Below are 16,078 nucleotides of genomic sequence, written 5' to 3' on the forward strand. Positions count from 1 at the left end.
TTGGCCCTAGGTGTTTATGTGTGTGCCTTCTGTGGAAGGTTGGGCACCAGGCTGGCAACTCGACACCGTAAAACTCCACTGCCAATCAAGAGCGGACAGGTGATACACTGTGGCGACCCCTAATTGGGAAAAGCCGAAAGAAGAAGACGACTACTCTATGTCTGAGAAAGGCACCTCCTCACTGAAAAGTGGGTGTTATTCTGCCCTCTAAAACTGCTACTTTAAAGCTTAAGCTGCAAAAATATCAACAGCATATAAAGAGCACTTCTTCCCCTCTCCAAAACACAACTATAAAGTCAACTATGAACACTAACCAGTCTGGTGCAGTTTAGGAAAATTCAAACTTTGCAACTAGCCTCACACATACTCCTTTATTCTTCATTATTTTTTCTACCAACATATTCCTGTTATCCACCCAAGCTCCTTTCAGTTTTCAGCAATACTCATAAGTAATTATATAAAAACAAAAACACAGCTTTTCTTAACAAGGACTGCTGTTAGTTTTAACTAATGCCTGCTGCCAGAGCAGTTTCACCAGATGAATACATACATCTCCAACAGCAAGAACAACTTGGGAGATTTACTAAGAGAAACAAGATTTACAGCATTAAAAAAAAAATGGAAGCTGACTTATAATACAATTAAACAGCAACACTTTCCTGCTCAAGAGGCGAATTTCTTAGCATCTAATTTTGAAACACATAATATGCTCAATATCAGTGACTGGATTGTAATCCTCCATATTATTGACATTTTCCAACCTCAGAAACAACTACAATGACTATCAATGCATGATTAGAATATAAGGCCCAACAAGGTTATCAGAAGGTAAATTGACCCAAAATGAAGACTGTAAAAATGAAAAAAAAAAAAAAAAAACAAACAAACAAAAAAAAACCTGCAAATTTTTTTTTGATGGGGGAGAAGGGCTAGTAGAATACACACCCAAAATTAGAGCTTGGAATATGCCACTGACACACCAGCAGACTAGGAAATTTACCGTCAGAACTAGCCTGAAAAGTACAATGTCTAAATTGTCAAGATGTGCCAAAACCACATGGTGGTAATGCAGAGTGGGGGAGGAGAAGGGGATTACACAGCCCTGCTGTATTACAATCGGGATTTTCTGTCCTTTATGCACTGAAACATAAATGCTCGTCTACACACAATACAACTTAAGACATGGTTCCAACCCTCATCAAAGAGACAATACCTTGAGCATTGCAAGGAAGGAAGAAAGCTTTGCAAATGTCTTTGGACTGTGTTCCAGCTGGGGCGGGGGGTGGGGAATAAACAAACAGATTATATCCCTACATGGAAAAGCCACTTCTAAAGGCAGAAGTTAAGAAACTCCGATGGTTGCAAGTTTAAACAGTAACACTACTACCCCTCTCCGCACCCCAGCAAGCACCTCAATTCCAGGACGAACTCACATTAGCACTGGCAGTCAATAGCTGGTAGAACATCTCTAATGCTGTGACTCATCAGATGTACTCAACAGAGCTACAAATAATTCCTATAACCTTTACTTGCACATTTTGTGCCATAAGAATGGCACCCGATCATCCAGTGCTACAGGTTCAATACTGCAGATGGGTATTTGTGCCTTATCAGGCCTTAGTTACTATAAACATACCAAGTATACACAGGAGGTGTCCTTTGTATGCTACAAAAGTCACCTCCACCCATTTGTATTTTTCCTACTTTTTCTTGGTATTTTACAGTCATTACAAGCAGCCCTTATGAATACAAGAGCTTTGGCATCAAAATATTAACTTGTACACTCTGAGGTTATTTTTTGCCTCGCCTCAAAACGTTAAATAAAATACAATTTCTTACCGACTTTTGAACCTCAAATGTGATGTCACTCATGTTAAGAGCGAACAAGGCTTCCCGTGCTCCAACATACAACACTTGGGCTTCTTCATCCAAGTTAACAGTCCCATAGTTAACAATCTCAGGTTTTGAGAACCTTTTTACATCCTTCAGACCTAAGGAAGGCAAAAAACAAATAAAGACATAACTGAATTTTCCTCAAATATCACACGACTACTAAATGCTGTATATATTCATTCCAACAACTCAGCGAAGACATAGTAAAGTACAGTGTGTTAACATTCACAAACTTATGAAGCAAAAAACAAAAAAATGCAGTCTGCAGAGGAGTAATGAGGTGTACATTTCATTTGTGTACTGGAAACACAAGATACTGGAACTCCAACTATGCATAACACCATCAACAATTCAATTTGCTTAGAGAAACTTTCAATCACGTCTAGTTCATGCCTTGCTATAACGATCCATTTAAAGAGCTGTTCCAAACCTTCAGTATTACTGACTCTCCAACTCTATACTGAACCACATAATGGAAAGGAACTTAAAAGTAGAGGTGGTTGTTAGGGGGCACTTTTTACAATCCACAGCTGAACCAACTTTTCTTGTAGTCTTCCCCCTTGTATACTTCCTGGTACAGGAATACCTGCAACTATTAGGCAACTTTGCGCAGACGTCCAAGATATGATATTCCGGGAATTCTCATTTCATCCAGGAACCTGCCTGCCTATTCAGTGTTCTGCAGGTTTTGATACCTACGGCAAACAACAAAATCCACATCCTCAGTAAGAAAGTCAGAACTATTTCAACTAAAAATCCCTGAGAAAGTATGTTGCCCGAACAGTCCAACCAGTGCCCTGATTCAGATTTAATCCAATCACAGCCCTAGGACAGTTTACTGCTAGACAACGTTACTCCAATTAATGGCCTAGGCCACAATTTTTCAGTACCTAACTGAGTGACTGTGGTTTAAACCACTACAACGTATGGTCATATTACTCTTATTACTGCCATAAGCCACTGCCCAAGTGGTACTGCAAACAGCTCACTGAGCTAAGGTATTGCCTGACAGTGGTAGTCTAGCTGAACCAACCACTGAGTAGACTGTGGTAAGACGATGTTACTTAATACTGAGCAGAGACACTGCCTAACAGTGTTAAGGACTGCTGAGCAACTGCAATGTCTGACAGCATTTTTCCAAATACAGACCAGGCTACGGTTACACAGTGTTTTTTACAGCTGATGGACTATGCCACAGCTTACGTCAAGAAGGTAAAAAAACACTCCAAAACGGGTAAAGGGAAGAACATAAATCTAACTTGGTGATTTCCAGACTACACCAATTCACAGCGGCACAAGGCTTAACCACATACAGAAATCACCCACTTGGTGGTGTGACTTGCTCAGGTCATAGTGTATTCATTCTAGTATGTCAAAGTCAATCTGACTGGGGGAAGGGGGCTATTCTGTTTATCCACAACCTACACTGACCTGCTCAGATTCATAACTATTACATTTGACTTCAGCAAAAGTCTAAAATGAATCAAATCTGCATGAACTACACAAGGCATCAGTAACACAAACTGTACAGTGCCGGGTGTCAAACAGCTGGTCATACAATGCAAACAAACTGCATAGGTACAGCAAATGAGATTTAGTTCCACACTCTGGTTCAAGAAGTGATCCCAAGTACTGGAAAAACTAGATGGAGAGATGGGACTGACTGGCCAACGGTCCATTCTCCCATGTTGGGGGAAATGAAGCAGCTGCACAGTGGACTCAAAGGGAAATGGTGAACTGCAAGGCTGTACATAACTTCTGGCTCAATGACCTATGCTGATCTACTCAAATAAGGCATGCATGTGTGATGACCTTGTGGCATTAAAATGGGGCAGTATGGTTTAAAAAATGTGTAATGTACCCTCCCACAGCAGCGGTCACTGAACTTAGGAGCATTCTCACTCAGTTATCCCGTTCACTTTCTGTCCATACAGTCTGATAAAGCTCATCAGTGGTAATATGGCTACATAACTGAAGGCTATCCTGGATCCAGGCATCACAGAGGCACCTCAGGATATGACAGAACAAAATACCCTTGACAAAAAGATGTACTATGCAGGGATTTCCTGCAAAGAATTGGTTTGCAGCTGCCTAAATGCATTTATTATACATGCAGACATATGTAACACACACATCATATATAAAATGTGTGTGTGTACATGAAACATTTCCCAAACCAAAGGCTGAAATGCAAGCAATAACACTGCTCAGATTAGTTACATAGTCACGTTCTAGTAAAACACAAATACATCTCATACATTAGTTCCTAAAGCCGGTGTTTCAAATCCTCCTATCTGTTGGGAGTCGCCAGTATACAGAAATCAGTGCAACCCAAATGATTCTAATAAGGCACACATTTAACAAACAGACCTAAGTGTAGCTATGAAAATGGAGAACAAAAAGCAAGACCAACCCTTTGTTGAGTGTCAAAAAGATGAGGTTTTTACTAGTCGAGGTAAATTTCTGGATGCTGAACTCCCTATCCGTTTCTCCTTGCATGCTGGCAGCAGATTAACTCTCTATGGGCTTCTTCTCTGGGGTTTTGTGACAGGGCATTGGGGGTTACGTTGGAAATGGGGAAGTAAACAAGAGTTGTTTGTTCTTCACTGAGATGGAACTTTGACAAGCATGTTCAGTCTGGTTGAAGCTTCAAGTAATGTAATGTTGCCGAAACATTGTGGAACTAACAATAATGCAGTGCCAGTATCTGGTGTGGGAACAGAACCCACAAGCTTCTGATCATCTGCCAAAGGCAAGTGTGCTTGCTACCTGTTGAGCCATTAACACCGGCTCTAAACTAAAGAGCATATATAGGCGATTATGTTTTCTCAAAGGAACAAAAACAACTTGTTGACTTACTTTATTAATTAAATTGCAATTCAACAAACTCCCTAAAAGAAAAAGGAAGGCTGCCCAAACAGCAATCTGCTGCCAAGGAGGACAACAATACAGACAAGTGCATGTCAAGGATTCACAAAGAAGAAACATTACTTAAGCAAATGCTTAACAGAACCATAGCACACCTGGTAAACATTACATTTAATGAACTGCCAGAGGTCTGTTTTCAATTCAAGTGAACTTCACAGAAGACTACAGCCAGTTGGGGTCAACCTCTTGTGGTCCAGTTTCCCTTCTGTCATGAGCATAAATTACAATGCTCCACAGCTGCACAACCATCATAAATAAATGAAGACTAAACTAAATGCTTCCACGAGGACAATAAAACTACATACATTTAACTTGTTTAACTGTAAGGTCAGGACTAGGTAGTTATTGGCACTCATTCAGACTACTTATTGTACATCAGCGGGTACAGTAAGAAAGGTTTACAGCCACCCTTTCCCAAATAACCATAATATGGTGACAAACAGAGAAATTGATGAATATTAATGAAATGCAGACATGCACACTTTTGTTACACACTTACTTATTAGCTGTTGACTACTTGAAGGCTCTTATACCTATTCAGCGGAATATTAAATAAAAGCAGGCTGGCAGTGCTGCTATTTACCTACTCGTTAGCTGCTGACACAACTAAAATAAACCACATTCTTTACTGGGGTGATGAGTTGCTGCTTTCTATTCAACCTCAGAGAAGATCAACAGTCAGCTACAGCAACCCTGACAAGGAACTAATGTCACTTAACACTTCCCCACCCTATTAATTTGCTGCATGTCCACATACACTTTGGAAAACCACGGTGGACTTTATGCTTTATCAGTATTTTTCCTAAACTTGTTCAACATCAAAACCTTGAGCTTTACAGCTAATCAAAAAAGATTGCACCTTTACTGAATATTAATTACAAAGTCAGAGAGGGCCAAAAGTGCATAGAAATGTTGACCGAAGTGTGGCCCTTACAAACACCACATTAAATTTTCTGTTTTAGTAATAAATATGATGATGCATGTCGAATGTACAACGAAATGTCAAGCAGGAAAGTTAAAGGAGCTGCAGAAGCCCTTACAAGCACACCTCGTTTGCTGCTTTAACAAGTAACACTGTACTGAATGCAGTAAAGGAGGAATGGCAGTCCCCACCACTTGCAAAATACCCCCAGTGCTATTTTATTGTTTTTACTGGTGTAACGATGAGTACCAACTACGTAAGAAATGCAGAACACATGGTTTAAGGGGGGATATTAATTCTCCTCACTGATACACTACAGGCTGGAGTTGCTGGCATTTCAGTTTAAAGACTTTACTTAATTAATGATTTATTAAATTATTCATTTAATTTTAAATCCAGAATCTGGAAGGGTGGTAATCCCTACGACTTACGCAAACTGCTTTACTTTAATCTGTTTAAAATAAAAACAGAATCTGGTGTAATGCTTATTACTTAACTAGAAATGAAACAGCACATATGGTTTGTTAGTTCAACTGTTTCTTAGCATACAACTTGTGAGGCTTCAGACTGTTGCTCACATAAGACACACCTGACTTCTTCTTCTTTCGGCTTTTCCTAGTTAGGGGTTGCCACAGCAGATCATCTGTCCGCTCATGATTGGCAGTGGAGTTTTACGGTTTCGAGTTGCCAGCCCGGCACCCAACCTTCCACAGAAGGCACACACACGCACGCACTCACTCACGCCTAGGGCCAATTTTAGAGTGTCCAATTCACCTACTGCATGTCTTTGGGATGTGGAAGGAAACCGGAGCACCCGGAGGAAACCTACGCGACCACAGGGAGGACATGCAGACTCCGCACAGAAGGCACCCCAGCCGAGAATCGAACTGGAGAACCTCTTGCTGTGAGGCGGCAACGCTAACCGCTGCACCACCGTGGCCGCCCACAAGACCCTATCCAAAAAATACAGTGAGATATGGTCAATATTCTTGGTTACTTGGCCTAGTTTTCCCTCCTTTCTCCCACAACAGAGTGGGACCTTTACCATCAAGAATTCCAATAACAGATCCTAGCCCACAGCACCAATCACATTCTCTTCTATTAGTTTACATACATGCCTTGCTGGCATCTCACTATGTAGCAAAGGCAAATGTCAATCTGCATATTTATTAACAAATCGGCCATATATAAAAAGACTACAAGCTACACAGAGATAAATAAAGCTGACCTGCTACAGTTTGCAGCTGGTATGTTAGTCAAACCTTAATAGCAGCATCCAACTTCAGGTATGTCAGTTTTATTCTTATAATTACACAGCTGTAACAGTGCAAGACATCTCCAAGTTAGTGAACATACTTAAATGGCTTAGCAAAAAGAAAAAAAAAAACAATACATGTGGCTTTCATCCTAACTTTTCTGTACATTAGAACCTCCATATCCTTGCATCACAAGTTCCGTTACTCATTCAACTGTATTTGAGATGTTTACATGTATACGAGGAGCACTTGGGGGAAAATACAAGAGAACGCCCTGTGATTCTGAAAATAAGCAATGCTTACTTCTTTTTTCCAAACGGAATATGGCTCTCTACCCCTACTGCAACAGAATTACTAGGCTGACCTGATTAGATAACTGGCTTTTGAAATAACATCCCAAGCACGATTTTTTTTTTACGTTGGAGTCACTCCAAATCCCAGATATCAAGTGCTGTGCAAAAACCAAAGTACTACTCAGGCAAAAGTTTTAAAGGGCCAGAACAGTGTAGTGTGTGTGTGTGTGTGTGTGTGTGTGTGTGTGTGTGTGTGTGTGTGTGTGTGTGTGGACACCCAAGTTGTCACACATGGTTGGGACTGGAGCAAGGTGTGCTGAAATAAAAAAAATGTTTAAATAAATACACTTTTTACCAGGCCGTGCACATCTATTTATCTGCATAGCAGGTTAAGACATTGTACTTTTGCTTTCTCTCATTTTTCACATTTTATAAAAACGTACCTGCAACTCGGTCCTGCTATCTTTTTGTTAAATATGTGATTATTAAGGTTCTTTGAGCCTGACAATAATAAACTCATGGCTTGAATTACACCTACACATCAAGCAGTTAAAAAGGTGATTCAAAAGTACAAAGATATCCACACGTCTCCGTCTCTGTGGTAAACATATATACATGCCTATCTGTATACCATTTACTCCTATAAGAAAAAAGGAAGGCTGTGAAATGCATTTGTGTCCCATTTCATCCCTGTAAACAGTTCAACCCTCCAATTTAAATCCTTTGTTAAAGCAACTCAAATATTCTTGTTAGAACAGTCACCCAGACCTCAGTGAGCCTTAAGTATGCATCAGTATTTTGCTGGTTATCAGTATGCAAACAGCCATTCTAAGATTGTATGAGAAACTGGTGGTGGCAGTAGCGTTAGTGAGGGGGAGGCATTAAACTAAGACTATGGCCTAGCATAGTAAACATGCAACAGCTGCCACACAGCCAGCCCACACAAAAGGCAACATACCAGTACTGGCAGCTCAGTGGACTACTGTGCAACAGTTGGTGGTCAATGCCAGATAAACTCATCAACGTCTCCTACAGAAGATGGAGAGACACCACCTAGCTTGATACACAGGCAACGTCTGAAGGTGTCTTGGTGTAAACAAGACTTCCATTTGCCCACTGTATCTGACCTATTCAATGTTTACTGTGCCTACTGCCATTTCTGCTTCAAACCCCCTGACAAGACTGGGAATGCAGCATATCCACAACACACGGTTCTGTTACAAGAAAAAAAATCCTCCACCAGCACAACAGGATGGTTCCAGAGGATTTACTTAAAATCTGTGTTTTGATAGGACCAGGGACTAATCTGTCAACATTGCGACATCCTTGGCAAAATATCTGTATCAAAGTGAATCCAAAATGGGAATAGCCTTACAGCAAAACTGAAAACAAAGTGTTTTGCCCCTCAAAATTCTGTGCTACTATTGGCAATGTCCTCAACTGGCTTCTGTAACTTTGGGAATGAAAGCCTAGCGTTGGTTTCTTTCAGGACAGGGAATTAAACAGCAAACAAGTCATATGACTGCCTTTGAATTGCCCATCATGAAAGAAACAAGAGACAAACGAGTCATGAGATTTACTACACAACAGGAAGAAAACGTGTTATCCCAAGAAGCAGGTGAGACCATACCCTGGTGATCTCAGTGGGGGATCTCAGGGCCCATGAGTCCACTAACTTGAGGGCCCTGCTATACAAAGCTACAGCACAAGCACTTACGCAGGGCCCATGAGTCTACTAACTAGAGGACGGGCCTCACTATACAAAAGTACATGGTTACCACTTCCTCCTCAATCACCATTAAGTATAGGAAAAATGACACCAGCACAACTATCCTTCCCTCTCACTACTTTGTGCACAGCAGCCTTTAGTTAAGTCTGCATTTTCTGTACAGACATTCAATCTTCTTGGCTCAGCTTCTGACAGACCTAATCTGTCTCCTTCTGTTCATACACTCAATGTAGCATCCTCAGCCCATAAACATCCGCTGATCCGAGATACTGCCTGCTTCCTGCCTTTTGAAAGACACTAAGTATCTTGTACAGCACTGGCAATCTTCATGTCAGTCAGTTAATATCCCTCACAACAGCAGCAAGAGACCCAATTAACATCATCAGTAAGATATGCTATAACAAGCACCCCCTACTCCCTCCAAATAAGTTTAAAGTTTTATTATTTATTCTGAATAACCCCCCCATACTATTTGAATAGTTTTCCTTTTTTTCCTGTAAATTTCAAAACAGGGTTAAGACTGTCTAGAAAGCAGGCCACACAAATGCCAGCAGGAATATAAACCTAAAAACAGGGACGTTGAGCCCACTTGCTTCCCATGAGGACGCTTCATAGGCTTCGTCTATAATTATATGTGCTGTAGCATTACTTAAAATGACACACCAGAGAAAGCACAATGCTGATGCCAGGCAGTGCTGTACAAGTCAGCTAGAATTCTATGACTGATATGCTCAACTGTGAAATTTATAGCAGTAACGCTATTACAAAAAATAAACACGACAGGTAAGTGCAGACTACATAATCAGTGCAGAAGTTAAGACAATACCCACTTCTTAACAACTGCAATACTAAAATGGTCGACACAGCAAAGTACAATGTTCTGCAATTTTGCACACTGTCCGATGAAATAAAGCAGCCTGGAAAGGAAACAGTTAATTGTAAAGGGGCTGAATCTTTTTTTTCAAATAATGCTCACCCCCCCCCATTTTGACAGAGTTAACTACACCAAGTGAATGTGCGCTGTGAGCCTAAGCCACTGTTTATGCAGTGCAGATTGATTCTGGAGTAACTCCGATATGCACCAGTTCCTTTTCTGTCACCACCACACATTACACCTTCAATCACATCGTGTACAAGTGGGATGCATGATACTCCTGAGGGCCAACAGCTGGGAAAATCCAAACCACCACCACCATTAATTCCATTAACTAGGAAGGGTTTGTTTTTTTACTAAGGGATACTGAAAGTCCAAGTTTCTGCCCCACCCAAAAGCTCTCAAAGAAAAACAGGAACACTGTATTACCACCAGTATCTTAATCGTTTCAGCTGCTGACAGAGCTAACAGAAGTACCAACCAGCAAGTCTTATGTTTTCTTAAAAGCATTTCCTTACTTTAAATTCAGAGTCCCCCTCCCCCAAATATATGCACAAAATGAAAGGCCTCACAACTTAAAAGTAGGATGCAAAAATGTAAAATGCAAATCAGTCAATGAATGATCTTTGGATACAATCAAAAAGATTTGCTCAAATCTACCCGATTTTAATTTTATTTTCTTTGGATGGGGGGGGGGGGCTTGTAACAGTTTACGGTAAAACTAAAAACAACTCATTGACTGCCGTCTACATACTGGGATTAAGAGAAGGAAAATTACATCAGCCTGACCTTCAAAACTTTCCTTTACTATATGTGCATTCAATGTTCTGCAGTTGTCAACTAACAACCTCTTGACATATTCCACCCCCCTGCCTCCCTAATTAACACACACATGTGATACAAAGCACCTGCACACCAACCCTGTTCCTCAGAGCCAGTTTTCTGTTTGCACGCAGTCACTCTTACCTACATAATCTCCATCTACCACACTCAAACTAGATGTTTAAAAGTAACACAGCAGAGGCACAGAATGGACAGACAAGCAGCATTATTAAAGCCTAAAAAGTGCTGCCAGGTAAGGGCACCAGGCCCAGTCAGTCTGCTTATTATGTGTAATTACAATCGCCACCCTGATCTTAGCCCCTGTACAATCTCTTTGGAACCCATCCCCCAAAATGCACACAATTTCACATCCATACTCTTGTGCCTTCCCTACAAACAAGTCCACCACTTTCAGGAAGTCAGAACTTGAATCCTTCCAAAGCAAGCTTCTTGTAAGTTTCTAATAAAAACATTTTTATCATAACCTTCTCCACTCCTAACCCTCATGAGGTATGTGAAGTATGCAGCATTCTCCTTTGCCCCTACAGACATACATCCTCAACCCCTTTTTCCCATTTTGCACATAGGGTCAGGGGTGTCACTTCTGCAGTAAAAATCCTCTCAAGCCAAGGTTTACACTGCCGAGTGGAGAGCCCTGTCATTCGCACCACTCACATGCGCACGCACACACTCACCTACAGCCAATTTAGAGTGTCCAATACACCTACTCCATTGTCTTTGGACTGTGGGAGGAAACCAAAGCACCCAAAGGAAACCCACGTGACTGCATAGTTGACATGCAGACACTGCCAAAGGGACCCCAGCAGAGAATCAAAACGGAGAACCTCTTGCTGCGAAGCGACAATGTTAACCACTGCACCACCGCAGACACCACCAGAAAAACAGGTTTTCAAAAGTGCTCCATGATGTAAAGTGCATACTGGTGAATAAAAGCAATATTCAGAAACTAATTTCACTGCTGCACTAGCCTTAGCTGTATGGGTGATATCCTGCCACAGATATAACAGTTGGACAACTTCCAAAGTTTCTGGGCACTTTTCACATGCCAAAACTGTTGGGCAGTTCCAGTTGAGCTGACCAAAAGACAAGATTAGGCAAAAAGCCATTCAGAGTTTTCCAACCAACAGAGAAAGTGTGGCTGAAACCTGAAAGGGCAATGCTAGAAACAGCAAAAAAATAAAATTCCACACCTTGGCATAAGAAGCGCATAAAAATCAAGAGGAATGCAGAGCGGGAGCACCTACTGCATCGTACATCTAATGTTATATGTTTACTTACACAACTGTACTATGTTCATCACATTTAACAGCCTTAGCTGTATGGATAGATTATCACAACTATCTACATTTGAGAGGTGGAAGGAGGAGAGAGAGAAATGCCCGGAGAATTACCCTACCAAAGGCTGATTTGGACCTAGAGAAAGAATTTGCAAAAGCTTTGTAAAAGCATGTACAAAGGACCAAGTAGCAGCTTCTAGAATACTTCCAAGTATCCAACCCTTTCCAAAAGCTACAGATGAAGCCAAGGTCCTGATAGAGTGGGCCTTGACCATGCCTGGAATAGTTTTATTATGGTGAGTATAACAAAAGGCAATAGCCTTAGACTATTTGGAAATGGTCTGTTTTGACACAGTTTCCCCTTCTTACTTTCACAAGAAATGAACAATCGATAAAAAGCTCTAAAAGATTTAGTTCTGTCAAGATATTACCAGAGTTGTCTATGGACATTCAAGCTATCGAGTATCCTGTCTCCCTCATTTTTAGGTTAAGAAAGACAACGGGGAGATGGATAGTTTGGCTTACAGTAAACTCAGATACCACCTTGGGCATAAAAGGAGGGCTAGTTCTCAAAGAAACCCTGTCTCTATAGAAAATGAGATAGGGCTGACTCCCCCATAAGAGTTTGAAATTCAGCTACCCTTCTTATGGAAGTCAGAGCAAGCAGTAAAACTGTTTTCCATGCCGATAACCTCAAGTCAGCCAGGTTAGCTGGTTCAAATGGAGGAAGTGAAGCTTCTGTAACATAAAATTAAGATCCCAAGGAGGGGTCACTGGCTTTCTTGGAAGCCTCTTATGCACAACCCCTTCCAAAAACATTTTTTACATGAGACTGCACTGAAAGAGGAAGATCAATGGGCAGACATACCAAACAGAGAAAAATACCATATAATGAGTGATGAATATATTGTTGGCACCAACTAAAAACCCTTTCCATTTCCTAACATAGGATTTTCTTGTAGCAGGCTTTTTTTCCTCCATTACTATCTGCTGTATATCCTCAATAAACAAGTGCCTAAAAGGACCCCAGGCAGTTGATTAATGTCAGGGTATATCAAACACCCCTGTTCTTTTGTGAGTGGATCCAGTCTTCAAGGAAGTTGCAGTAATTACACCCTTGGAGTGGAAAGGATGAAAAAGTATACAGGAACATTCCTGCTGAAGGAAATAAAAGGCACATGTCTTCCAGGCCTTCTTGCAAGGAGTCCTGGAACAGTGATTATTCGAACAGGAGACAAAGAGGTCTACTTGAGGAACTCCCCCCCAGACTGATCAAATCTTGGAAGACCCTCAATCCATTTTCCATTTATGAGGGTCTGGTCCTGCTCAGCTTGTCTGCTACACAATTTCTCTGACGGAATGCAAGATGCAGGCAGAGAGAGACTGTGCTGTGAAGCTACATCCCAAGCATGAAAGTCTAGTCCACAAAGGGAGTACAACCTGGTGCCCCCTTGCCTGTTAATGTACCACATGACTGTGGTATAGTCTGTAACCACATGAGGAGGTCCTGGGGACCAAAGATGGTCCAGAGAGTTGTGACAGAAAATCCCCTAGAAAATTTGGAAAAGTAACGCTGAAAAACCTTACGAGATTCCATGATCAGTCCTTTCATCGCATTTTTTTTTTTATCACCTCTGCAGCAGAGGAGCCAAACACTAGCTCTCCATACAACGGTGAATTTAAATTTTCATTTTTAAAATCATCTAGGAGGTTCTGAGAATGCAGCCATGCAAATCTCCTCAAATCAGTACCAGTGGCCATAGTCCTGGGAGAGGTATCAGACTCATATGCACGCACACACACACACACACACACACACACACACACACACACACACACACACACACACACACACACACACACACACACACACACACACACACACACTGTAAACAATCAGCAGTGACCTGTACGATAAAAGAAACTCTTTTTAAAGCACATTTTTCCTCACAAGAAGAAACTGCAGATAAAATACTTCTCATACTTTCAGTTAGTGAGAAGAAACTAGCATTATGGGACTGACAATTAAGAATTCTGAAAATCAAAGTGGCAAAAATACACACTTTTCCCAGACCTATCAATAATTTTCCGATCTTTATCAGAAAGAATAGGACTAGCTGATCCCACTGTTGATAAGCACACAGAACTACAGCTGCTTGGTCAGGTTTGGGAATAGTGTATAAAAATGTAAAAGTCTGAGCAACTTTAAACATCCTATCTACCTTTTTAGGGACAAATGGCTGACTAAGCAGGAAAACTGCAAGCAGTAATAAACACATCCTCTAAAGCAGACAGAAGAGGAGGAATGGATGTAGGATCTGGAATATGCTTCTGTAACAACTCACAGTATTTTCTGAGGGACGGAGAAACCTCAGTGTTCTCCCACTAAAAACACTGGCATATTCTAGCAGCAGTCTCAGAGAAAGCGAAACTCCAACAGGAAGAATCAGAAACAGAGCTTTGTTCAGAGTCTAAAATCAGAAATATGAAGGAAAAAACTCTTGTTAATCCCTGCATCTTCCTGTTCAGATTAAGAAACTTGAATGTTTTCGGGAAAAGGGTATTCCTCTGTCTTTTACCACAAACTACTTTACAAGAAGGATCAATAGCCTAAATTAAACCCTGAGGCAGACTCGAACTACTTTTATCCAAAGACGATTGCGGAGGAGTAGATAAATGACTAGTTTTCGGTTTCTTTTTAAACAGGAAAAATGGGGCCAACCGTGTTACTAATGGCAACTTCTTCCTCAGGGAGGGGTGCAGCACTGTTACACAACATGGAAACCTTGTCTGTTCCCTCTCTCAGTGGCAACAAGAGTGGTTTTCACTCCCCACTGAAGGGACCCGAACAGCTACAGAAGATGTGGCTAATCCCATAGGGGCTGTAAGTGCTACACCAGAAGGATCCGGGATAAAAGATGAGTGGTCTGAGGTACAACAAATGGCCACAGAATGGTCACCCAGATGTGGCGGAGGTAAATTACCAGCCTGGTGTGGTGGTAAAAGCTGTTTGCTTGTTTTTATGGCTGGAAGAAGGACCAACCAGTGGACCAGTAGTCTGTTTCATGGTAAAGCTAAAAATGGTGGCTTTTTCCCTCGGGGAAGACTAGTAGCAAATGCCGGTCACCACTACCAGCCCATAAAAGTCACTTTTTTGACAGAAAATCACAGTAAGAAGCACTTTAAAATACTAAGTCAACCACACAGAGGTAAAATGAACGACTTCTCAACAGCAAAAAAAAAAAAAAAAAAAATTTCCAGTCACTTTACACCACTTTTAAACGGACAGGAAAATGTGTGTCCTGTTTAAAAGTACATTGCGGTCTTGTGACAGTCAATTAAAACACAACACTCCTAGCTTTACAATAACTTTCTGAAGGTGAAAGTGACACAACAGTAACAAATGAAAAAAATGGAAGTTTCTTCCTCCAAAGGTACCTTGTCTGCCTAGCAAAGAACAGCAGATGCCGACCATTGATCCTTGAAAGCTCCAGGAGCGTACTCTTCAGTGGCAGTAAAGCTAGGAATGGTGTCCTGCCCAAATGTCTCTTTTAGTCAGCTCAGTTCAAACTGCCTTACAGTTTGGGTACATGCAAAGTGTCCTGAAGCTTTGGAAGCTGGCCAGCTGTTATATCTGTAGCAGGATATAACCCATATAGCTAAGGCTACTGCAAAACTGAGCAATATGATGATCAATAAAATTTCCTCTACTTCAGCATGAACTTTCACATTATATTCAGCTTCTAAAAAATATTCTGAATCGGGTCTGCTGGCAGCAGCAAAAATGAATGCTTTACTCCTAGCTAAGGCAACTTGGTAACTATCCATCTTCATGAAGAGCGAAAACAGCCTGCTCATCTATTCTAGAAATTTGTTTCATGAAGAGAGCAAACAGGGGACACTGAAAATCGACAATGGCCAGTGTGAGAAGGTGAACTCTGGCTGTGCTTGCCCACTACAAGCTTAAGAGTTGGCACGCCTTGTGCTGGCATGTGCCTTTAAACAAAGCCAGGAGGCTGTGTTTGGGTAACCTGACTGCTGTTCCTTGACCTTTCTAACCCTC

General features: G+C 41.2%; 1 protein-coding gene across 1 annotated transcript in view; it reads right to left on the reverse strand.

Annotated features, from left to right (window-relative positions):
- Positions 1 to 16,078, reverse strand: part of SEMA4C (semaphorin 4C) — a 150,518-nt gene that overhangs the window by 45,663 nt on the left and 88,777 nt on the right. The window contains exon 3 of the mRNA XM_044084386.1: positions 1,840 to 1,991. Within this exon, the coding sequence (XP_043940321.1) occupies positions 1,840 to 1,991 (152 nt within the window). The remainder of the gene's footprint in view (positions 1 to 1,839; positions 1,992 to 16,078) is intronic.

The sequence above is a fragment of the Protopterus annectens genome, chromosome 9.part0 (assembly GCF_019279795.1).
Source record: "Protopterus annectens isolate FY-2018-M chromosome 9.part0, PAN1.0, whole genome shotgun sequence".
NCBI lineage: Eukaryota > Metazoa > Chordata > Ceratodontiformes > Protopteridae > Protopterus > Protopterus annectens.